General features: G+C 44.6%; 1 protein-coding gene across 2 annotated transcripts in view; it reads right to left on the bottom strand.

The window, feature by feature from the left end:
- Nucleotides 1–26,485, bottom strand: part of REV3L (REV3 like, DNA directed polymerase zeta catalytic subunit) — a 954,247-nt gene that overhangs the window by 680,002 nt on the left and 247,760 nt on the right. For both annotated transcript variants that reach the window (XM_078649145.1, XM_078649144.1), the window contains exon 4: nucleotides 2,908–3,068. In XM_078649145.1, coding sequence (XP_078505271.1) covers nucleotides 2,908–3,068 — 161 coding nt within the window. The remainder of the gene's footprint in view (nucleotides 1–2,907; nucleotides 3,069–26,485) is intronic.

Genomic DNA, 26,485 nt, shown 5'->3' with positions numbered 1-26,485 from the left:
ATATATATACATATATATATATATATACACACATATATATATATATATATATATATACATATATATATATATATATATATATACATATATATATATATCCCCTTGGGACCCTTAGGGAAAGTGCATTGTTCTTCCACCGGGCAGGAGCACAAAGCAGCTCCCCGCCCAGTGCGAGAACAAAATATGTCCCTGTCTGCGCTCATGGACAGGGAAATACTGTGAATTGCTACCACCCTGTGGGAACAAAGGAACTGCTCCTGCGGGGTGGAAGCAATGGCGGCTCCCACTTCACCAGCGATGGGTGCAAGAAGGGGAGCTGGCAGGGCTGGGGGGATCCTGGGCGTCCTCCTGCAGCCCCCAATTTTGGGAGTAGCAGTGGCGTGCCTCTGGTAATCACTGGGGCATTCTAGTAACTAACTTGCACCCTCGCCATGCACGGCTAATATCCGCACATATTACATCACTCATGACATGTTCTATAATATCATTGATAATATCACTGCAACATTTGCAATGAAACTATTGATAAGAAAACTGGGCATGGCAGGGCATGAATTATATAGTTACCTTAGGGCACGAGTTATAGTCCTTTGAGATAACTATAAAGGGTGAATTTCAGGGGTTTGACCGTTTAAAATGGCATGTTTTCAGCCAACTATAACATCCCTTTAACCGTTGTATTTTTCAGTGAATTTCTAAGGTTTTTTTTAAAGCATAGTAAGATATACTAATCATACCCAACTATAAGATCACTTCAATCTTTGATTTTATCAGTGAAAAAATCTCTTTTACGGCATTAAGTCGGCAGTAAGTTCTGACAGAGTAGGTGTACTTAATTATACTTTTTGTACATCGACATTAAGCAGCAAGAGGGTGACACAATGTATTAAATAATAGCACAAACTGACAATTCTGTGGCTTATGATAACGGAGGAAGAAAATAATATAGAGAAATCCCACCTAAGTGGAAATTGAAAAATAAAATCCTACTAAACGTTATTTAGTCATTTTGCAGTTGGCTCTGGTAGCAACTGGAGTGTAACCATAACAGGGTTCTGACAAGGGTGACATTTCTTCTATGACCTAATCCCGATCAGAAAAAAACTTGTGCAAATGTTTCCTACTTTATTCGCTCTTATGTTGTGTGACAACCGAGATTTGGATTTTGCTGCACTCCCACTATTACGGCCTTGAAGTGCAACCATGCCAGTTGTTTCTTTTCCTTTGTATAGAGATCCATGTTTCACCACAGAGCAAAAACAAAGATCTTTCAAATTTCACAAGTAAGAAAATATACCACCAATGCCTAAAAAACGTGGTTAATGCATCAGGTTTTTGCAGCTAAAAAGATTTCCTCGCAAATCCTCAATTTCATTCGATCAATACAGACTGACTGTCAGTAATCATGATCTATTTTTACCCAGGTCTACGAAGAAAGTTACACAGAAAGCACACAATAACTCCAACTAAAATGCCTGTTCTTGTATTAATGACCAGGGCAGAATGATACACGAAATATTTACCCAAGTCTACCAAGAAAGTTACACAGAAAGCACGCAATAACTCCAACTAAAATGCCTGTTCTTGTATTAATGACCAGGAAAGGATGAAAAGTGAAAGAAAGGCTTGCGAATTCTGCCAAAGAACAGGATTAACCAAGATTCTCCGACGGCTTATATTGCTGTGAGAATACCACCATGTTCTGGCACACCATAAAGAAATATCTACTGCACATACAAACCTACCGCTCAGGCCACACATGCAAGCGGAAATAAACACCCTTTTACTCTAGAGACCTCGTGAAAATTAATCTGTCCACAGCGCTCAGAGTTTCCAGAGTGCGGCGAGTGCACCAGCTGTAAAGCTTCAAGCTCCACCCACTTCAAACGCCAGGATAAAGCGGGACGGATTTTAAGGCCTATATACGGCCTGTCCGTCCACCCTATTTAGGATGCATCTTGACTTTACAGCATGTTTGTGTTACTTATTTTTTTTGTGTTTTTTAACAGAGTTTTATATAGCGCGAACTTGACCCGAATTGGGTATTAGAGCGCTTTACATAGCACCAGTTGCATTACATGAGGACACATTCATTTTTGTTAGGCACGGGGAGATGAAGTGATTTGTCCAGAATCACAGGATGTTAAGCGTCATTGCCGAGACTCGAACCCAGTTCCCCAGATTCGAGGTCGACCGCCCTAGCAGTTAGGCCAACTCCTCTCCATCTTACAGTTATGGTTCCACATGCTAGGGACATACTTTTGAATAGAACAAAGACGCAGCACCTTACTAGTGCTTACCTTGAACTACACCTCTGGGGCGGCAGAGTTATGCGGACGACTGGAAGGTACATTTCAATCACATTGTTTATTAACCCCTTCCATGCTGGTGACGGAACCGCTCCGTCACCAGCCTCGTTCGCGCTGTGCTGGTGACGGAGCGTTTCCGTCACTGCCTGCTCAGCGCGCCTGCGCGGCGCGTTCTATTGAGCGGGCGGGACCGTGACGGAACCGTTTCGTCACAAGCACAGCGCGCCTGAGGCTCATGATGGAGCGGTTCCGTCATGAGCATGGGAGTGCCGTGCGGCCCCCCTCCCCCCTAGCGCTGCGGCAGAATTGCCGCCGCAGCAAAGGGGTTCAACGGTTTCTTATGCCATGCTTCCCATGTCTGAGCGACCTGATCTGAAACTGAACAGCGCCGTGTGCATGATGTTTTCAACACTGCACTCGCACGAGTTCTGTGCTTCTTGCTGATATTTATCCTGGGGTCAGGTAAAAGACATTTCATCTCTATTTTTCCCCGAAATATCCGTTTTAAAATTTAGCTAGACTTTTTTTTTATAAAGTGCGGCTTTAATTCAGACATTTTCCAAACGCCCCACGAGTAACCACATAATGCATCACTAACCTTTTCGCCGCGTCTTCCTGAACTTCACTGCTGCCAGGTTGAGTAGATTCATGCCGTACAGGTTGTAGTCGATAAAGAGTTGCAGGAGGTACGGGACATGGGCTTCATGGGGTTGGTAACATTTGTTCATAACGGCTCCTCCTTGCAGAAGCTCACATACTCTGCAGAAAAAATAAAAGACATACGGTTTAATCATTGCGCTTTACACTGGGTATAAAAAAAACTCCTGTGATGTATTTTCAACTTAGTTACGTAAAAAATGAAGTGATAATTTAAAACTGTGCAGACCATCCATCAAACCAGGGGTGTAGTGAAGGGCTACCTCCTCTTCACCGCCTGTAGACAGCTCATCACACTTGCTCACTTTGCAGCAGTGCTTTTTAGACCGCACCTACTAGGCAGCACATGCACTGTTGGTTGCAAAATGTGTTGTTAACCTACACAGGGGTTACCATTTGTTGGCTTTATTGTCAATCTCATTTGCTTGCTTCGGCTTCGTTAAGCTTCGTAGGCTTTCCTTTTGTTTGTGTTTGTCATTCTTGAGGCAGATGTGAATCCATTACCCCCCTTTTATCAACGGGCAGAGGTATCACTTGTGTGGTGGGTGCAGAACTAAAACCTTTTTCTAAAACAAGCATTGGAAATGCAATAGGTCTCGCATTAGGAAAGTTTGAGCGATTGGTATTGTAAATGACACTTTTTTTATTTATGTGTTGGTTTTGAAAATAGCAAAATTAATAGGTTTGTCAGTTTCAATGTCAATAGTTTTAACTTTCGCAAATGTGACACCTATAGCATTTGTAATGTGTGTTGTATTTACATGACTTACATGTATTGATATTACAAATAACAATGGCTTTTAATTTTGTAAATAATTAATACTTAAATAAAATTTATTGTAATTTATAATGGGAATAGCTTAAACGTTTGTAAATAAATTTTGTGAAGATTATGTTCAGTGTATTTTATTGTGACGAAAATCCAAGAACATTGCATTTGCACCTACACACACACACACAGCCACACACACACACACACATATAGATGTGATGGTGGATCAGGGGGATATGGTGGTGGTGGTGGATGTGGTGGTGGTGGTGGTGATGGATGTGGTGGTGGATGTGGTGGTGGTGGATGTGGTGGAGGTGGTGGTGGATGTGGTGGATGTGGTGGAGGTGGTGGATGTGGTGGATGTGGTGGAGGTGGTGGTGGATGTGGTGGAGGTGGATGTGGTAGAGGTGGTGGAGGTGGTGGATGTGGTGGTGGTGGATGTGGTGGTGGTGGATGTGGTGAAAGTGGTGGTGGATGTGGTGGTGGATGTGATGGTGGTGGATGTGGTGGTGGATGTGGTGGTGGATGCAGTGGTGGATGTGGTGGTGGATGTGGTGGTGGATGTGGTGGTGGTGGATGCGGTGGTGGTGGTGCATGCGGTGGTGGATGTGGTGGTGGATGTGGTGGTGGTGGGTGTGGTGGATGTGGTGGTGGATGTGGTGGTGGATGTGGTGGTGATTGCGGTGGTGGTGCATGTGGTGGTGGATGTGGCGGTGGATGTCATGGTGGATGTGGAGGTGATGGTGGATGTGGTGGTGGATGTGGTGGTGGATGTGGTGGTGGATGCGGTGGTGGTGGACGCGGTGGAAGTGGTGGTGGATGTGTTGGATGTGGTGGTGGATGTGGTGGATGTGGTGTATGTGGTGGTGGTGGTGGAGGATGTGGTGGTGGAGGATTTGGTGGAGGATGTGGTGGATGTGGTGGTGGATGCGGTGGTGGATGCGGTGGTGGATGCGGTGGTGGATGCGGTGGTGGATGCGGTGGTGGATGCGGTGGTGGTGCATGTGGTGGATGTGGTGGTGGTGGATGTCATGGTGGATGTGGAGGTGATGGTGGAGGTGATGGTGGATGTGGTGGTGGGTGTGGTGGTGGATGTGGTGGTGGATGTGGTGGTGGATGTGGTGGTGGATGCGGTGGTGGATGCGGTGGATGTGGTGGTGGTGGATGCGGTGGATGTGGTGGTGGTGGATGCGGTGGTGGGTGCGGTGGCAGTGCCAGTGACGGGGGGATGGAGGGAGTGGGGTTGACTAAGTTGCTTTGGAAGCCTTTTTTTCCCCAAAGTGTTTTAATGGAACCGTGCCCTTTTTCAATAATGACGTTTTTGTACCCCCCAGCACACATCCTTTTTCAGAAAATGTATGTCGTTGGAAAATCATGTCAACTTAATTTTGGGATTCCCTGCCTCAATATAATTGTGTAATATCATAGTTTTTAAACTTTTGTATCAACGGCTCATTTTTTTAATGTTATTCACCACAAAGTGTTTCTTAACTGTAATGATTTTAAATAATTAAAGTTTTGTCACAGAGTTGGCCGTTATACACAGCTGGGTATTCTACATGAAACAATATCATGTGTGAATACTACTCAGATATTCAAAATATTTTTCGAAGAGTAATGGCAGGACTTCTATATCAAAGGAAGATAAGAAATGAGAGAAAAGTTCCACCAAACTATGCATTAAATTCAGATTTTAGTTGAGGAGTGCTTTCAAACTGTATTAGGTGCAGTGATACCCAAGGATCAAGGACACACTAGGCTAAAAGTGATGCAGTGCAACTCAAAAAAGGTGAAACGATTAAAATGGATCAATTTGTGACAAAAATACATCACTGTATGTTTAGATAAGCTTGGTTATAAAAATAATGTTCTCATTAAACTAATCCATGATAAGATTAGGCAAAAGGAGCATGGATATGATAGAAAAGACTTTTCAGTCCTGAACTTTAATTCAGTGGAGTCTTCTTCAGTTCAGAATACATTTTAGGAGGAACAGTAATTGTTACAACCCTGTTGTGTACAGGGAATGGGTAGGGAAGTGGAAGGCATTCTCGGTCAAAGCTGAAGAATAAATTATTAAGCCACCGATTGCAGTGCTCTCCACTTATCTGTCGGCCGAGGTACAAGAAACACGCATGCCTGTTTGTGCTCCAAACCAATGCTACTCTAACAGCAAGGCCCCAAGTAAGTAGATCAAAAGAGTTAAAAATGTGGGTCGATGAAGCACTGACTAACCGAATTACTTTCCTTGGATTTCTGAACAGCAAGAGTACTGAGGAAGTTCTGCGGATATAGTCCGTTATAAACCAGCAGCGTTGTCAACAAGGTAGCCAAAAGAAAAATTTTAAAACGTATGGTAAAGTTTAAAAAATAAACAATAACCAGAGTCTCAGAGAAAGCACACACTTTTTATAAGTGACAAGGTAAGTTTAATCCTCTGAAACCAAAATTATAGGGCATATTTGAAAGTTAAAGCGCTAAACAAAATAATTATCTTACACGGCCGGAGGCCGGCCGTGAAAGCCTTTGATGCCGCAGGGGGTGGAGCGGCAAACTGAAAGCACGGCTGGCCGGCCGTGAAAGCCTTTGATGCCGCAGGGGGTGGAGCGGCACCAAGCTGGGCAACAGATGGCTGACGATTTGATGCTGTGCACGCGCATTTTAGGTCAATGCGCTTGCGCATTGACCTAACAGTGCACGGGCACAGCATCAAGTCACCAGTTAGTTAAAGTCTGTTTAAAGCCCTATATATCGAGCTCCCGCTCAATGCGCATGCGCATTGAGATAGGTCGCTCGACCTAAAGACGAGTGATGCGGAAGCAGACAAATGGTGAGCAACGGGTGGGGTTCAAGCTCTTTTTGGCTATACAAGTATCTCACAAGGGAGACGCAAGCTCTCCTAGGCTCGACCCTAACAAGCATTTGCAATGCAATAGGTCAAAAAATGTGAGCAATTGGTGTTTCAAATGCTAATTTTGTTTTGATTGTTTAAAAATATTCCAGCAGTAGTACAAGTAATAGTAAATTAAATTGTACTTATTAAGGAATAGGTGCAGTACCAAAGGCTGCTATTAGACATCCCTGTGGAGCTTTGAAGGGGCCTCAATTATCCACATACCTTTAATGGAATTATAAAGAGAAAGATTGCTGCTTAGCACAAGTTTTTGGTTTTATTGGAAGAAAGATTTGTCAGTTTGCATTTTAAAAATGCATCATTGGTCTTTTTTTGTTTTGTTTGTGAAATAAAACTAAATTAATAAATCAAGAATGGTGCATTTTGAGAACTCTAGCTCACAAAAATTTCACTTCTAAGAAAAACAAATGGAAACTTATGTTCAGCTTTAATTTATCTGTTTATAATATGGACAGTAACGAGTGCGAGCATTTTAATGTATGTTTTTGCAGACTTTGTGGTATGTGGTGCATTAACTTTATATGTTGAAAGCTAAAGAGTGCCGTGCCATTAATGGTAGAAATTTAAATAAATAGAAAGTAAAGGCGGGTGGCCGCCATGTTGAAAGTGAAAAATCAACAATGATGTAAAGGTAGCTGCTTATCTTTATTTATGTACTTTATTACCAACCATGGCGCGCCGCTTTTAACTTTTCACGTTTGAAGCTAAAGTACGGTGCATCGTGATTGCTACAAAAGTAAATAAATAGAAATAAATGCGGTGGCCCCACTTTTTTTCTATTTATTTACTTTTGTGGCAATAGAAGCACGCCACGCTTTAGCTTTAAACCTATGAACCTAAATTGTGTTGTGTCACGAATGGTAATAAAGTATTTAAATTATATAAAAAAGGTAAAGCCCGTTTCTATGTGCCATTATCAGTACAAAACTAAATAAATAGAAAGGAATGGCAAGGGGCTGCCACTTTAAAGGGAAAGCCAACAATTTTGTAAACGCGAACGGGTGGTTTTTTATATTTATTATTTATTTATTTATTTATTTGGGGCGATTTTTAGAGCGCGCAAATACCCGAGGGTGTCTCGGCGCTGTGTCAACAGAACTCTCCGTAGGAAAGGAAACTAGGCACGGAATAGCCATGTTTTCAGATTTTTTCTGAACTTAAGCAGGGTAGGTGCACACTTAAGATGGAGAGGGAGAGTGTTCCACAGTCTGGCTGTGGCAACGGTGAAACGTTTGTCTCCCCAATTAGCCCTTCTTGTGCGAGGGACTGTTAGCAGATGGGCAGAAGATGAACGCAATGTTCTTTGCTGTTCAGGTGGCTGAAAGGCTTGTTTTAGAAATCGGGGGCCTTGGTTATGAATGGCTTTGTACGCTATGCACAAGGCCTTAAATTTGATGCGGCTCCTTACCGGCAACCAATGCAGCTGTTGGATGTAGGGAGAGACAGATGCAAATTTAGGAATGCGTAGCAGGGTCCTAGCTGCTGCATTCTGTACAGTCTGTATTTTATTAAGGACCTTTTGTTGTGCATTTAGGAGTAAGGCATTACAATAGTCGGTCTTGGAGAAGACTAGCGTACTGACTAAAGTTTTGCCTGCGGAAGCTGGTAGGTACGGAATGAGTTTTTTGATTTTTTTTAAGGTGTGGAAGGCAGATGAGACCACTGAGTTTGCGTGCTGCTGGAAGGACAGTTTGTTGTCGAAGATGACCCCCAAGTTTCGTACCTTGATCACTGGTACTGGAGGTTGTCCCAGTTGTTGGGGCCACCATTGAGGAGACCAAGTTGGTTGTAGTCTCCCGAATGTCATCACTTCTGTTTTATCAGAATTTAGTTTGAGGCAGTTTGATGACATCCAGGAGCTTATTGCTTCCATGCCAGATTGGAAGTTTGACGCTACTGTTTGGCCATCATCGAATACGGACAACACCAGCTGTGTGTCGTCTGCGTATGTCGTGAGAGAGATACCATGGGACTTGATGACCCTCGCTAAGTCAGACACATATATATTGAACAGTGTCGGGCTTAGCGAGGATCCCTGTGGTACCCCGCAAGGCAGGGAGAAGGTCTGAGAAGTGTATTGTCCCAGCTTCACCGTTTGTAGGCGATTTGACAAGAATGAGGCCAGAAGCTCCTTAGCCTTGTCCCTTACTCCTATGGCCGCGACACGGTCGATCAGAGTGGCATGATCGACCGTGTCGAAGGCTGCGGACAGGTCTAAGAGTATGAGGACTGCAGCTCCTCCATTGTCCATAGTGGATCGAATCTCGTCCGCTGCCTTCAGGAGAGCTGTCTCTGTGCCATGTCCCTGACGGAACCCGAACTGGGTATCATCCAGTAAGTTGTTGTTGTGGATGTATGTTGCCAGTTGCTGGTTCATGATCTTTTCAAAGATTTTGGCCGGAAAAGGAAGGCATGCAATGGGCCTGTAGCTGGATGGAAGAGACGGGTCTAGACTGGGTTTTTTGAGTAGTGGCTTGATAATGGCTTCCTTCCATACTGAAGGGTAGGTGCCGGATGTGAACATTGCGTTGCAGATCGTAGTGAGTGACGGGGCAACAGCTTCTGGGATACGGTTGAGAACCGCAGGAGGGCATGGATCAAGTGGGGATCCAGATTTGGTTCTGGCGATAAGGGGTTGCACCGTATCTTTCGTAATGATTTTGAAGGCTGGGAAATTAGGAGAGTTATTTGTCGTAGGGTGCTCGATAGGGGATAGAGAAGGGTCAGGTGCAAAAGTGGAAAAAATGGCTCTGACCTTGTCTTCAAAAAATTTAGCCAGTGCATCTGAGAGGTCCTGCGATCCCTCTGAGGGGGGTGGGGGAGGATTGGACAGGTATGTTACTACCTGGAACAGTTTTCCTGATGAATTTTTAGCCTGGGTGATTTGGTTGGTATAGTAAGTTGTTTTCTCGGAAGTGATCAGTTTTTTATAAATGGAAAGGGCGTTTTTATAGCTGGTCTTGTCTGCGTTATTATAGTGTCGACGCCATTGTCTCTCTAAGTTCCTGCAGTATTGGCGCTGCAATCTGAGTGATTCCGAGAACCAAGGGGCTGAATGATGCTTTCTGTTCCTGTTAAATGTTTTTGTGGGGGCTAGTTTGTTACAGGCTGCGTTCAGGATATTCAAGTAGGTGGCTGACGCAGCTACAGGGTCTTGCTTGTTTAGCGGAGGGCTGTCCCGTATGATCTCAGTGAGCTGGTCGATGTTAATGTTTTTCCAGTCTCTGAATTTTGTTGGTCCAGAAGTAGTCTGGGAGGGTGGACAAGGAGTAATGGGGACTGAAAAACAAACTGCCGAATGGTCTGTCCAAGATAGAGGAAGAACATTATTGATTATAATATCTCTGTTGTTGGTAAATAGGCCGTCTAAGGTATGCCCTGCTGAGTGGGTAGGTGATTTGACAATTTGTAGGAGGTCTACTGACTCCATGTCACCTAATAATGTTCCTGTATCAAGGTCATCATGAGATTCGAGATGAAAATTGAAGTCACCTAGTACGGTGAAGTGTTGGGCTCCAATAGACATCTCAATGATTTTATCTACATTTGAAAGAAATTTAGATCTGGATCCTGGGGGGCGGTAAATTAACAAACCTCTAAAGGTAGATTTGCTGGAGGTGCGTATGGCAAAGAGGAGGGCTTCACACTCAAGGAGACTAGTTTCTGATGTTGTTACTTTTAGGTGCTCTTTATGTATGATTGCTATTCCTCCGCCTTTCCTTAGGGGTCTGTTTAGCTTGCTTACACAGTAGTTGTTAGGCATGGCATCTCTGAAATCAGGTCCAGAGGATTCATTTCCCCAGGTTTCGGTGATAAATAATAGGTCGAGGTCATGAGAGTCAATGAACTCGGCGATTTCCATTTTGTGTTTGGGTAGGGAACGAACGTTTATTAAAGCTGCAGACACTGTGGGTATGGAAGTAGTGATGTCTGTAGGCGGTAAGTTTATGCATGTAGGACATATAAGCGGTCCAATGCAATGGTCGTAGTTACAGAGGGGTGTGGGGTGGGCTATTTCGGCATAAGGTTTATAGCTCCTTTATTACCACTTGCACCACGCCGTGCTTTCGCTTTATATATTTAAAGCTAAAGCGCTGCATGCCGCAATTGCTAAAAAAGTAAATAAATAGAAAAGAAAGTCGGCGGCTGCATTTTTTTTTCTATTTATTTACTTTTTTTAGCAATTACATTTTCATAAGAAAATAATAAGAGCAGGAGCAGGAGGGAGTTGGAAAAGTCAGCTGCAGCACAAAGAGAGAGCATATCGAAAGAGAGAGCATATCGAAAGAGAGAGCATATCAAGGAAGTGCGGTCGGAAGGGGCTATTGTGCCTACAACTCCAGCTTAGTTTAGCCCCTCCCACGCTCATTACGGGCTCAGCTCGTCATGAGCCACGGTTCTCGTGTGCTCATGACGAGCTGAGCTCGTCACGGACGTTAGAACGCTCACACGCGGGGATAATTCCCCTGCTGTGCTGAGCGTTCTATTGAAACAGACGTGGCCGTGACGCGCTCAACTCGTCATGAGCACACGAGAACCGTGGCTCATGACGAGCTCGTCATGAGCACTGAGGCGCTGTGCGCGCTCCCCCTCCCCAGCACAGCAGGGGAATCGGGCCAGCAGTGAAGGGGTTAACAGGTCATTAAAAAAATAGTACTGAGAAATTATAAACAAAATATTATAAAGTAAAGTCACATGTGAAAGAGGCTGTCCTTTTGGGAGGTCACAACTGAAGAGAAGGAGGTACTAATGAGGTAGAAGAAGGGACAATAAAAAGGAATAAACCAATGAAACAAACAATTGTAAAAGACACCGAAAGGAGCCAATAAACTACATGGGTGGAACGTAGGTGGAGCTTAAAGACCATATCCTGAATACAGCATGTGCAAGCACTGTTTAGGTGGGACCTAAAAAGGTGCACCTGAAAAAGCTAATTGTAATGTGTCCATGCTCCAGAGGAAGAGCAATCACAAAAGAAAGGAAAGCCCACACATGCTAATGAATAAGAAGCAACTGACAAAATACGAGTGACAAAGCCAAGCAATAGGTGGCCTTAAGCTTAAGCCTACTTTAAGCTAACAATACTACTCGCAACAGACAGCACATGCCCTCTCTAAAAGACCGGGTCCTATCCTCTTTTTAGGGCTCGCACCCTGCGTTGCACTGCGTAGCAGTGCTTCGCAGCCCGAGCGCATTTTGTAATCGAAAAACGGGGTTTGTGAGCTGCTCATGCGCTCACAAACTCACGCTCATGCGTGTGCTTTTTCTTCTGTGGGCAACTATTAGCCTTTGCGTGCGTCTTTTAATGAAAGACTGCACGCAACAGGCCACAGGCAGGCGCATTGCTCCGCCCATGGCCTATTGGTGTCTATTACGCGCTTGGTGCGCGTAATAGACGTCAATAGGCCGTCACGTGTGTCGCAGTGGCGCGCTCGCTCCACTCGCACCGTTCGCGGGCTTGTTTTAATTCGCTGCTCGCCCGACTTTCACCTTTTGGTTTATAAACGTGTTTATATTTTGACAGCGCTACACGCTTTAACAACAGTGGCCGCACACCTTTCTTTTTGTCGGACTAAGCAGGCAATGGTGGCCGCGTGCTTTTCTTTTCAAAATATTCACCTTGCCCCATGTGCACCTCTGCTGAAACTTGCCGATTTGTAACAAATGTTTATTGCATGCAATTTGTTTTTTTTTCTGCTCCGCACGCTTTAACAATAGCGGCTGCACGCTTTCCGTTGCTTTGTATTAATCAGAGGATTACCACAGCTTAAGGAGGAGTCCTCAAACGCACCAGAGGATGCCTCTCCCCACTCTCCTACAGGGCAGCTGACACTGCTTCAGAGCAGCGATGAAGCTGCTCAGCATGGCATAGCCAGATTGTATTATGTAAGGGATCTTTAAATATAGCAGGGCTTCAACAACAGTGCTTTCTTCCTGCTGCCGCAATTAACTATGCTAAAAAGGATAAACATTGATTTTCTTGGTGACCTTGAGAAATGACATTAGCATTGAAAACAGCAACAAAGGTGCCATTTTGTGCCACGTACATCTCTTATTCATTCTTCTCAGGTTCCTGGTTGACCTTGTACAAAGTTTAAATATGAATTCATTTTCTTTCCTACACAAAACCTTGGGTATTATATTTTTGCTTCCAAACAGTGAAACTATCGATTTTAAAACAGAATCTTTTTTCCCCTTCGTACTGTGTTTGTATTCATACATCCACTACAATCCAAACCAAAACACAGATATAAGACATTATCAGTTACAACCCCAATAGCTCTAACTCTTACAAATGCGAGCCCTATTGTATTGCAAATGCTTGTTCTTATTGCCAATTTAATCGGCTCTGTTGCTCACGTAGATGCCCTTCAAGACTCAGACTCCTTTCTGCTGTAACCAATTTACGGAATCCCCAATTAGTTTTCCAACAACCACACTACTCGCCACATTTGTCTGATTTCCCCTTTTCCAGAAATGTATTAGGCTGGCAACGTAATCACTGGCTCAGAAACCCTGCCTACGACACTGCTGCTTGCAACCTAAAGTCGTGACCGTTCCCCTCTTTCAACCAACTCCATTCTCCTGCAGCGTTGCAGTCCATCTGACTATATTCTACTCAGTGAAGACTCAGAGCTACTTTACTTTTGACTGAACAACCGCAGCTCGCGCATATGTTCAATGTGGGGCCTCCTCCCACCACCCTCATCCTCCAGCGGCCTATAATTTTCCTATTAGTGACTCGCTGACCCACTCACTGGCCCTGCCAGCTTTCCACTTTGCTTCCCTGACACATTATGTCCTTTTTGAGCTTTGGTCCGCGGGTGTCACACTCACACATGTCCGCACTTGACTCTCACGGGGTTCTCGAAGACCTCCAGGCAGACGGGGCACGTGAACCGGGAAAGTGGGTTGACAGGTAACGAGCCAAATGCACCTTCCTGCTGCTGTCTGCCTAACTCCATCGCCATCATCATACACTTCCGCAAAAGCCGCTGACGTCTACGGTGACAACCCGAAGTCCCGCCCACTTTCCACGCCTAAATCCCAATCGCTGCACTGCGCATCCCGTGCTGCGTGACGTCACAACCAGGAACTTATTACCATAAATTAAAGTGGGTACTGGCGGGGTGGGCTTGGCTTAAAAAGCATACAGGTTGAGCTCATCCCTTCGGTTCACCGACCGCTGCCACGCTGAAGATAATATCCATATGATGGCGCTCACGTAACAAGCTGGACTAAAAAACACCAACGCGGAAAGTGGAGTCTCTCAATGAAAGTCCAAAGCTGTTCATTTGTTCGGGCAGCTTTTTCTCAGGAGTCGTCTCGTAAAAATGCTCCAGGTTAATAGATTGTTGGAAGGATCGTTACACGGAATGTCCTATATTTGTGTGTGAGGAATTAATGATTTATTGTTACCTCTAAGGAGAATAAATTCACATATGCAACGTAAGGCTTTACACAAGTGCTTAAGTATCATATACCTTCATTTCCTTCAAGACTATCAGGCGTCATGTGCAGCAGGTGTGTGAAGCGTTGCCGGTGGATTTTGTGGGCCCTGTACAGACTTTGGTGCATCATAATAGGTACATCATTGTGCTGATTGACTATTTTAGCAAATGGGTGGAGTTAGACATTGTACATAAAGCAGGTCAGATATGCTGGTGGAATTTTTGGAAACAGAACATATAAGAGAAAAGTTTCCGAGGAGGCTTATAAGTGATAATGCAGCGCATTAAACAGCTTTCTAGGTTGAGAAGCTTTTAAACAGGATTGGAGGGAAGCATGTAAATACCTCTGTGTGCCACTCAGCAGGAAATGGAGCAGGGGAGCGATGCAATCCAGTAATCAAAGGTACCACCCAAATAGCATGCAAACATTTTAAACAAGCGTCTTCAAATAGGTCGTGCCTCCAATGAATGTCCGCTGATTCGCCTTCTAAAATGTTCAGTGCTGCACGTTTAAATAGAGCATGCCGCCCTAATTATGCAGCCTTTATGACTAATGAAGGCGTGGTGGTGGCGCCAGTAATATGCCTGCTCAATTATCACAGCATGCCGAGAGGCGCCCCACACTGCTGGAGCACTCAACTGTGCATTAATTATAGTGGAGTGCTCCAGCAGCCTGAGGCGCCTGTTGACATGCTGGGATAAGTGGGTCTCATGCTGTGATAATTGTTGCTGGCGCCTGAGGAAGTGGAGACTCATGCTGAGATAATTGGTCTTGCAGCGCCTGAGGAAGTGAAGTCTCATGCTGGGATAATTGGTCTGGCGGCGCTTGGGACGCCTGACGTGCAACAAACGTGCACAAGCTGCTCCACTTTCAAGCGCGTTCACAGACCTGGGTCGGCTCGTGCCCAGGTCTGTATCTGCTCGGTCACTGCTCTGACTCCCTTGGCAGGGAGCAAGGCAGCTATAAGTCTCGTTGGCGGCAGGGCTTCGCCCTGCAACGCCAGCGAGACCTAACCAGAAACCAGAGATACTGGTGGTGAGCAAATTTCCCACCATTAATCTTTCCAATAGACCTCTAAATAAAATGGAATTGCAGGTCTTCGAAAAAGGTTTTAGTTTTGCATCCACCACACAAGTCAATAAATCGGAATGATGATCCTACGAACAACATTTTATACCGATCAAATTAACTCATTCAGAATATTCTTTTCTAAAAGTCAGGATTAGTATAATCTAAATATGTTAACAATTAAATAAACAAAATACATTCACAACGAAACTCTCGGCACTCTAAATTTATGGGTATAGTAGTATTTTTTTTCATTTTGTTTGGGAACCAAAGAACCTAGCTACAAACCAGGAATGAGAATTGATTGCCCACATGACACGTTGGTCATAACAACGTAAGACGTACAATAATGACGTCTGAATATGCATCAGGCGTGTCATGAATAGTTTTTAGAATTTAAGACCGTGTAAAGTACGCGGCTGTTGTTTTATAATTGCGGAACAGCATTGGATGCTCCCCTAAGCAACGGGTCCATTTATCCAAAGGTAAGAATCAGGAGGGATAGCGCCTAAGTAATATAGGTAACTGTAACTATCCCGTCTTTGTGCTCGAAAGACGCAGTGGGAGTCTACCCGGGGTTACGACCATAGATAGACAATTACACATTTTCTGTAGTGAGATATCACCCACGAAGGGTGAATATGATCTTTCAAAAATCTCATATGTGTTCCCTTAGGATCGGCTGGGGAAGACATACCGTGAAATTACATGCTCAACCGAGGCCGATAAAATAACCTGGTTATAGCGGATGAGGGACTGAATTGCCTCCCACAAACGGAACGTACATTATTAGGTATGCAGCTTTATATATTTCGATGAGAGCTTTGCTCGCACAATTAACCTAAATTAATCAATATGCTGGCAGGATCTGATAACTATGGTTCTGATTGGTATATTCCTTACAAGACGACTGTATACTGGTTTTTCTCACATTGTCGAAAGTTCATCAATATACCAGCATAGGATTGCCAAATCTTTGATGACCTACGCCTTGCGATACAAGAGGATTTTTTATACCTCAGGTGGGTCACCATAGCCATGCCATATTAAGACAATGGGCATTATATTGATTAGAAGATTTTAACACTGGCACCATGCTTACAATCGAGTACTTTTTCCTTTGCCAAGAAACAGTGTAATCGTGAGGTACACATATATAAATATATTTTTGCATTTAAATTCATTTAAACTCTTGAAAAAATAAATTGAGATATAATTGAACAGATATGAAATATGAAAATCAAAATATTAGCTTGTGTAAATTTATTGAAATTCATCCCCAGACATAAAAATAAGTTTGAATGGGGGCAGTTCGGGCCCTTACGGCCCAACACTCTCAGTCCCTGTTGGGACATGAGGGATAATATTCAATTTCTATGGAGCATGAAGAGTGAATGATGATGATTATTGTCGAGCTGAATGAATGGATTGATTGGTTAAGATAATAGGTTACACTAAAACAATTATAAACTGATCGCGGCTGATGTTGTCACCCCTTTATGTACAAAACAGGAATAACTGTATTTGTACCCTTCTTATATGTTTGTTCGTTATCTCAGCACCAATGTCAGGTCACTGTATTTGTGGTTTAGATGAAATGATGAAGTTTTAAAATGTTTAAAATGTTTTTATTAGTCCTATACTTATACTTTTAAGAATGTTGATACATGTATATATATATTTTGTTTCAACACAGGCACATGATACTGTGCGAACTTTAGGAGAGACAGTTATTTTGAAAAGTCCTGAAGAGGGTGGAGCAAAATCATTTACCGAAACACATCAACACCCTTTTATTTGTTAAATTCGAGGAACGTTTGAGTCCAATTTCTAAGAGTGATAGACTCCAACGCTACAGATTCAGTCGAATTAACGTATATCTGATGATTTTGTCTTTGTCTCTCATGTATATTGACTTTTTATATGTATGAATTGATTTTGATAGAATTTGCATATGTTGAAGTGTGTCTTATATTATTGATTGTTTTTTAATAAAAGTAAGAAGATTTTCTATACAGTTACTGAGCTTCGTTTTTTGTTCATAATTAGTTGATGGGTTCTCATAATATTAGATGTATGAAATTTGTATGCATGATATTTGGTTGAAAGTGGTGATTGAACTCCTGTGAATTGTAGTCCAAGAGAAACCCTTTTTTAGCTCTCGCCTAGCGTTGCAGCGCGCATGCGCTGATCGCTCTGCGAGACATATTGTGAGAGAGGACATTTCAGAAGGGGGCTTGAAGCCTCGTCCCTCATTTTAATTGGATGGTGTCATCGTTTATAGTAAACTGTGGCCTCCCATTGAAAATGAGGCTTCCTTGTTACCGCCCTTTTCCCTTTTGGGATGGCCAATCCGGACTGGATCATTTGCTTCACGGCTGTCGTGAAGCAATTTCTTTTCTAAAGGAGTCGTGTTATCTAAACAAGCCGTGAAGTAAAGGATTCATTACGGATGGGCCGTCCCAAAAGAATAAAGGGCTGCAGGCAGGCGCAACGCACATGGCGCGCTTTCACTTTACAATTCCATTGCGTGGCGACAGCTTGTTTTTACTTCTACGAAAGCTTGTTGAGGTTTATAGAGTGCAAACACGCAGCCAGAGCCCTTCCCTGAGGTCAGGTGACGCGGCAGGCAGGGCTGTTCTAGGGGAGAGGGGTTGGCCTAACGGCTAAGGCGCTCGACCTCGGACCTGGGGATCTGGGTTCGAGTCTCAGTAACGACGCCAAAAACCTCCTGTGATTCTGGGCAAATCACTTAATCTCCCCGTGCCTAAAAAAATGAAAGTGTGTCCTCATGTAACGTAACTGGTGCTATGTAAAGCGCTCTGATACCTGATTCGGTTCGGGTCTAGTTCGCGCTATATAAAACTCTGCAAAAAAAATTTAAAAAAAATAAATAAATAAAAGCACGTGAGGCGAGGCTTGCACGGTGCTTTTGTATACATTGAGGGAGACTGTGCTGTCCAGCTCAGCGAGGAAGGCGCCTTGTGTTTGGAGGCGGCGTTTCGTGGTTGTGGCTGCGAGTTCGCCCCTTTGGGGGCCGTCCTTCTGCCTCTTGTTGATGCTCGTCAGGTGGGTTGCTCCGGTCTCCTGGGTGAGCTGAACAAGGCTGTGCGGGTCCTCGTTCGGGACAGGGATAGGGGGAGCAGTCCGGGATATATCGGTGGAGGGTCCAGTTACGTCTGGGTTTGGCCGCCCTCTCAGTTTTAGCATGTGGTTTGACATGCACAAGAGGCGTACATTCAAGCATCGGCTGTTGTGCCTTTCCCCCCTCCTGGCTCGGGCACTCCTGGGAGGGGGTGTTTGCTTGGCCCGGAGTTCCGTGGATTTCCCCCAACCCTTGCAGGAATAGGATTGGGTGGTGCGGGAGAGGAGGCAGCAGGATTCCTAGGTGTCCAGGTTTCCAGCGGTTGCTAGACATTTCTGGGCACTGTGCTGTGACTATGTTACGAACGGTCTTGTGTTTGCCGTAAGCGCCATGGAACGGGAGCAGCGATTGTGCATTCGCTCGGGCAGAGGCTCGGGATTTCTCCACTCCTTCATCTTTGCGTTTTTCTACAGTCTTCCTACTGTGTGCTCAGACGCGATCAAATTAAAGACGGATGGGGCGCCGTGTAGAAAGGTGGGATGGGGTCTGGTTTCCTGTCTAGCGGGTAGGAGGCCGGGTTCCCTGTGTAGGTTGCAGAACGCCCCGCCACAGGCCGTTGTTCTGGCTTAATGACCACCACTACACAAGGTCGGAAGTGATCGGGAGCTGTAATCAACAACTAGTGACGACCCTGGTTATAAAAACATACCGTGATCACTGAAAGACCTTGCATCTCCAGCAGATAGATTTGGCCCATAGCCGTGACTACCCTGGTTTTTATTAGATTTTGCTCTACTGTATTAGAGAAGCAACTAACGCAATATAAGTTCCTCGTGATGGATATATGCCGCTGCATATTGTAAAGGCTTTAGTAAAGAACTGTGATGTCCTTTTAACCTGCATTTCCTGGACTGATTATGGAGGTGCTTTGTCCACCAAAGAGTGTGGCGTAACAGCCAAAGCTGCCTACTTTCCAGCTGCGGAACCAGGTTTGAGTCTCTGCGTTGCCTCAACATACTGTGTTGTCAGCAAATCACTTAATCTCCCCATGCTTACGAAAAATGCATGTGTGTTTGTGTAGTGTGACTGGCGTTCATGTAAAGCAAACCAATACCTTTCATTCAAGTTCGCGCTATACAATCGTGCAACAATAAAAAAATATATATTCATTGAAAAAAACCTGTGGGAACTGGTTTCAAGGAGGGTTTGAACCATTCTGTGTTCTCCATACACTTCCCAGTTGAACTCTGAAGGCATGGTTTTACAACTTGCGCTTCTTATGGGCACATCTTTTGTTGTTTGTGCTCAGCAGAATCGTTGGTCGCTGGGCAGCAGACCGTTTTGCTTTCAGCACTAGGAGTATGGAATAAAAAATCCAATTTCTGTGGCAGGGGGGTTCATAGGCCTCCAAGGGTGGTGCCCAGCTCCACACCCCGGTTACATTTCTTTTAGCACTCGCTAATTTTTACAAGTGGTACGAAAGGGGGCTTGGCTGATCACGTTACTTCATCACCATACATGCTAACAGTTACATTACACAATAAATGTTGCCATGTATGCAGGCTAAGCTATTGGCATTGTAATTGACAATGTCTTTTATTTATGTTTTAAAAAACAAAAATAATAGGCATTGCCATTTACAATTCCAATAGCTTAAACTCGAGAAAATGCGAGACCTAATGCCCTGCAAATGCTTGTTATACATTCCTCTACTTGGCACCCCATCTCTTGGATAGTGGGGCCACTCCCTTTCTATTAATAATATGCAAATCGCGGGCCACTTTTATTTTGCGTGCGCAGGCTGATATTCAATCCCAATCCAACCCGGATTACTAGCCCAGATGCCACACACAAAGCCTTTCTAAAGATCATGTTCCTTTCACGTATGAGGAAATCCAAGTTAAATGCTCAGCTTTTCGTGATGAGCAAATGACCTGCACAACTTTTGGATCAACTTGGCTGGGGAACACATACTGTAGCACCACTTCCAAAGTGGTACAGTAGTTCCAAGAGCATCGAGACCTACAATCACAGTCTAGAGTGTCACAGTGCAGAAGGTCAGGGGTTCTGCACTATTCCCACCCTCTGACGCTCAACACCAGCTGGGCTCCTGTCCTCCCAGAAGCGCTGCAGGGTGGGTGGTACACAGAAGCTCCTCCTTTCATCTTCACACATTTTAGATTTGACTCCATGCTTTAAGTGAGATAAAAGGGATGGGATGTCCATAAAGTGGGTGTGGCCTAAGTAATTAGGGGCATAGCAGAAAAGATGAGAAGTACGATCCTGTGCTTTATACAGCAGGCTGTTGGACCAGCATTTAGGGGCCTCTTTGTGAGTTTTCGGCTACTGCATCCAGTCATATCACACAACAAACAAATTCCTAACACAAGCCAGATCTACTGGCTTTGCGAGTGCTTGTTAGTAGCTTCATATAAATGATTATCAATAATGATTCTGTTGTAAATAATTAGAATTGGCAATTATAAACGGTACATATGTGACTATCACTCTGTGTGAACTGGAGAGAGGTCAAGGATTGGATAAGCATGTAATTTGAGCACTATTAGAGCCCACTGACTAGAAGAGTCAATTCCAATTATAATACAAAATTGCACTCAAGCAAAGAGACTTTACAAATGTCAACAAATAAAAGTCTTTAATTACATTGGACATGCAATGTATACGAGGTAACATTGCTAAAACCAAAGGCTAAGCCAATAGCTTCCAAAGGCGAGACTTATTTGGTTTGCGAATGCTTATTTCACCTGCAGTTACTACCTATTCCAGGTGGGAGCTGCCACTGGATAAAACCACTTGTGCCCCTCCCCCACCCAATGCCTACCCACCCCCTTTTGACACCTCCATAACCACAGGCCTACAGGACTAGCCACAAGCATACTCATTACTCTTTGAGTCACCTCCTTCTGACCCTGTAACTAACATTCACCCCTCCCTTCCACCTCCTCTTCTTGCAGCCTCCAGCAGCTCCCCTTTTTTAGGTCTCGCAGGGGCTGTCTGGCGAGACATTTAGTAACCGGGTTAAAAAGCGCTACCCACAGGCTTTTGCAGGCCACGCGCACAAGCATGCGCGACCTGCACAGCTATGCCTCTCCTTCTTTCATGTGCGCCACTCGTGTTTCTTTTAGTGCACACACACACAACTCCCGGGCTCTGTCCTCGTGCGCGGCCAATGCTTGTTTTCTCGGCTTTAGCTTCCTCTATTCCAGTCACGCTTAGGTTCACTGCCCAGAGTGTTTCCTTGTTTTGATTGAATTTTGTACTGATATCTTTCCTCGCTATTTTCATTTCTCTGCCCCTTCATCTCTCCTATTCTCGGTCTTCTTGGTTTGCTCCCTTACTTATCCTTCTAGCTTCCCGTGCTTGAAACAGGTGCTGATCAGGAACGAGTGGAGCAGAAGGATGGGCAACCATTATCAAGCATGAGATCACAACACATGGAGTATTCTTGCACTTTACTCTGCTGCTAATATAACATCTGCGTGAATGTATATCTTAAAACTTGCGTGAAGTTTAAAAGTTTGTTTTAACTTTCTTTGTGGTTGTCAGCTGTTTTTACTAGTATTCAGGGGCCATGTTCAGAGTCACTTCCTCCTTGCCACATAAAGACTAGAGGCGCCATGTTTGAGCCGCAGTCTAGTCATCAGGTCCAGCTGGGCCCGCTATTTACGACACTCCGGGCACAGATGCGCCAAACAGCAGCTAGAACAGCTGGAGCTTATTAAACTCTCCGAACAGTACCAGCACCTCAGAGCTCTACCCGCTCCTGCGGGCACCCCGAGACAAACCGGCAAACCCTACGATGACGCAGCTTTTGTGAGGGTGCAGACAATAGTAATTACTTTACGTACTGCCAACTTTTACAATTGGCATGAACACATTATTGTGTGGAAATATCTGTCGCATGTTTGACTACACAGGTCCTTTATGGGCCGTCCGGATGTGACCGGTGAGCCCAGTAAAAAGCTCACGGCCATCCCGAGCCAGCACAAGCGGTTCCACGGAAACCAACATCAATTAAATTCCAAGCTCAAACTATACAAAAGTGCCAACCTTTTCAACATTCTGATTGAAAGCTCGTTAAATGTTAAGAGCAAGCAGTTAATGTTCCAGAAGGGAGAGGCGTATGAAAACAATGCGCACACAAATATTAGCTCCCCACCCCCACCCCTGGTGCACCCCCTCAAAAACAGAATAAGTTGCATCAGCAAGTCACAATCGAATGGGGTGAGGTAGTAGGATGGAGGAGACTTTAATCCATCATGTACCAGCCACTAAAGATGCAGAAAAAACCCAATATTGATCAACACTACTGGATACGCGCACTTCACAAGAATATTAATGTTTTGGTAGCTTTCGAGCCACCCTTCTTCTGGCCCGATACTCCCATCATTAAAATCTACAAATAGTGAAAGCATCACGACCTAAGCGGTATTTCCAACAAGACTGCCACTCCTCGTTTTAACATTCCAGTCAGAGAGGAGCATGACAAACGTCACTGAGGTCATTAGTATCACTATAGAGTGTAATGCGACTACGCGCTCCCATATTCATCAGGTAATTCGTAGGTGGATATTTTTAGGATAAATACAAATGAAAGTATGCTCAAAAGGTCAGGAGCAGCGTATAGCGTCGGCACTATGCCTTCCAGAAACTGGCAGCACCTTTGCAGCTGTCTTATAAATCCTCTCTAAAATAGTAGAGCCCAATCCACATGTAACCATGTTACTTCCACTTCAAAGTCAACGAGGTCAGGGCTCATCTGCTTCCAATTGACACAAGTTCGACCTCATTCTGATGACAGGCATTCAGTGATTTGTCTTTGAATCTGAAATGACCAAATCCTAAAATCCTTCTGTGCTTTATTACTGCCCATTTAATGGCTGCAGTAACAAAGTTGGACCTCCCAATAAAGGCTATCCTCTTAACCAGAATTGTTTCCTCCCTCTAGTTGCACACTTCAACCATCTCTCTCAACTTCTTTTTCTTTCCTTCCATCATGAATATTTATAGATTTTTCCTAAGGATTACCGACTTATCATCCTCATTTAATATTTACATTCATCAGGTAACTTCTGATTTTAATGTCAGTTTGGGCATTAACAAAACAGTCTACCGTTGACAGTGGCAAATTATGGTTTTGTTTGATGGGTCACATGGCATAGCCAATAGGTCTCGCGTTTGGGACCTTATAAGTGTTTAGCCATGCAACGGTTGATATTGTTGCACCAAGGATATTGTGCCGCATAACTAAATATTTATAATGTCCCAAAAGTGAGACCTATTGTATATGCCAATGCTCGGTTTTTGTCTTGGTGTGCATCTTTAAATTCACACATGCAAGTAATTGTAGCTTTTCAAAACAAGCATTAGCATAGCCAATAGGTCTCGCTTTTGGGACCTTATAAGTGTTTAGCCATGCAACAGTTGATATTGTTGCACCAAGGATATTGTGCTGCATAACTAAATACTTATAAGGTCCCAAAAGTGTGACCTATTGGCTATGCCAATGCTGGTTTAAATTGATTTTACCCTGCTAAACCATCATTATACACAGCAGACATAACACATTACAGAGTTCACAAAAATAACCAAATACATATCCCTTCTCAAATTTAAGAACCATGTCCCCAGAGCATGAGCACAAGATATACAGATAATTAGTTAGCAATTATCAATTCACGTATCAGACATTACAGTTTCTTATTTTAGATATTAAAGTGCATATGCTTAGTCTAGAGCCCAAAGCCATACGATTTCATTGCCGATGGCAAAATGTGCAGATGCTTACTCCAGTAAGGTACAAAACAAGCCATATCCTAAACATGTCAAAACAAACAATAGGTTCTGCCCATATCGATAAATACTCAAGTTATAAAGTGCAGACGCATAAAAACATTGGTATTTTATAGGGAAGCAGCATATCTGTAAACATTTTTAGCAAGATAAAGTACAAATGCATAATCGCAGTAATATGTTCGTAAAGTGGCAGCATAACTGTAAGCATAGTCAACAGAGTTTACAAACTAACATATCAAACAGTCATATATAAAATGCAGGTGCATAATAACAGTGATATGATCATAGATATGATCATAGAGTAGCAGAAAATCTGTATACATTGCTATAAAGTATAGATGCATAGTCGCAGTAAAATATTCATATGCTAACAGCATAACTGTAAACATTATCAATCTAAAATTTCAAGCAGCCCTATGTGGTCTTAAGCGGCCTAAAAATCCAGATTACCTCCCAGTTAGCTACCTCTATTTCCTTCCACCTTAATTTCTTCACTGTCCAGTCATACCTTCCAACCAGTTAGAAACAGATTACCAGATCCGGGATCCCCACAACTGCTTCTTGTGCCCCTTACATTTATACAAGTTAGTTTCCATATTGTATACCGCTAAAAATCAAGACCTCAACATTAACAAGCATTTACAATGCAATGGTCTCGGCATTATTAAAAGTAGAGCTATTGGCATTGCTCATGACATTTTTTTTTTTTATCATAAATAAATGACATTGTCATTTACTTTGCCAATAGCTTAATCGTTTGCATATGCGAGACCTATTGCATTAGCACCCACACACAGGGTGCAGGGGCAGGAGAACAAGCACAACGAACGAGGGGGCAGGGGCAGGAGAGCAAGCACAAGCAACGAGGGGGCAGGGGCAGGAGAGCAAGCACAAGCAACGAGGGGGCAGGAGAGCAAGCACAACGAACGAGGGGGCAGGAGAGCAAGCACAACGAACGAGGGGGCAGGAGAGCAAGCACAGCCAGGGGGCAGGAGAGCAAGCACAACCAGGGGGCAGGAGAGCAAGCACAGCCAGGGGGCAGGAGAGCAAGCACAGCCAGGGGGCAGGAGAGCAAGCACAGCCAGGGGGCAGGAGAGCAAGCACAGCCAGGGGGCAGGAGAGCAAGCACAGCCAGGGGGCAGGAGAGCAAGCACAGCCAGGGGGCAGGAGAGCAAGCACAGCCAGGGGGCAGGAGAGCAAGCACAGCCAGGGGGCAGGAGAGCAAGCACAGCCAGGGGGCAGGAGAGCAAGCACAGCCAGGGGGCAGGAGAGCAAGCACAGCCAGGGGGCAGGAGAGCAAGCACAACCAGGGGGCAGGGGAGCAAGCACAACCAGGGGGCAGGGGAGCAAGCACAACCAGGGGGCAGGGGAGCAAGCACAACCAGGGGGCAGGGGAGCAAGCACAACCAGGGGGCAGGGGAGCAAGCCCAGCCAGGGGGCAGGGGAGCAAGCACAGCCAGGGGGCAGGAGAGCAAGCACAGCCAGGGTGCAGGAGAGCAAGCACAGCGAGGGTGCAGGAGAGCAAGCACAGCCAGGGGGTAGGAGAGCAAGCACAGCCAGGGGGTAGGGGAGCAAGCACAGCCAAGGGGGCAGGGGAGCAAGCACAGCCAGGGGGCAGGATGGAGCAAGCACAGCCAGGGGGCAGGGGAGCAAGTACAGCCCTGAGAGCAAGCACAGCCAGGGGGCAAGGCCCTAACTGGAGAGCAAATCTGAAACCCCAGTGCTGATGTACACATGTGAATGGCATGACGCCTCAGGTGCCGCTTCCCCAATTTAAATAAACTGACCTCAACATAAAGGGTTCTAGCAGCCTTAAAATTACACCCCATTTAGAGAGCCGACAAGGTCACCAAAGCAAGACAAGGAAGAAAAGATCGCTCAGCATGAACAAAGCCAATCTCACACTTGTCAAAGTTAGAACATGCTGACGCACCTTACGTTTGTGATTGGCAGGATTACGGTTCAAAATTATCACATTATAGAGAAATAAGGTTGCTTGACTACCTTGTAATCCAGAGGTTGTTGCGAGTCCGGGGGACCGTACGAAAAAATGCACATAGAATAAGATTCTAGAAACAAGTAATTAAAAGATAGCTTGGAACAGGCGGCTGACAAGGCCAGATCTGTGACTCAAGGGTGCCTTCCCTTCATCCCTCCTCCTTGTGCTTTTGATGTTGAAGGAACAAAAGGCCTAACTCACCCCCTTCTGAGTGCTGCTGGATCTTTCGTCAGCTTTTGACACGGTTGATCACTCTACCTTAATCGACCATGTCACAGCCATAGGGATCAAAGATAAAGCCAAGGCACTCCTAACATCCTCTTATCCAACCGCACTCAACTGGTAAAGCTTGGCAACGTCAACTACCCTCTGTTCTCACTGCCATGCGGGGTCCCTCAGGGATCCTCGCTAA

This window comes from Lissotriton helveticus, chromosome 6 (genome assembly GCF_964261635.1).
Source record: "Lissotriton helveticus chromosome 6, aLisHel1.1, whole genome shotgun sequence".
Classification (NCBI taxonomy): domain Eukaryota; kingdom Metazoa; phylum Chordata; class Amphibia; order Caudata; family Salamandridae; genus Lissotriton; species Lissotriton helveticus.
Note: the sequence above shows the minus strand (reverse complement) of the source record. Positions and strands in the feature narration are given on the sequence as shown.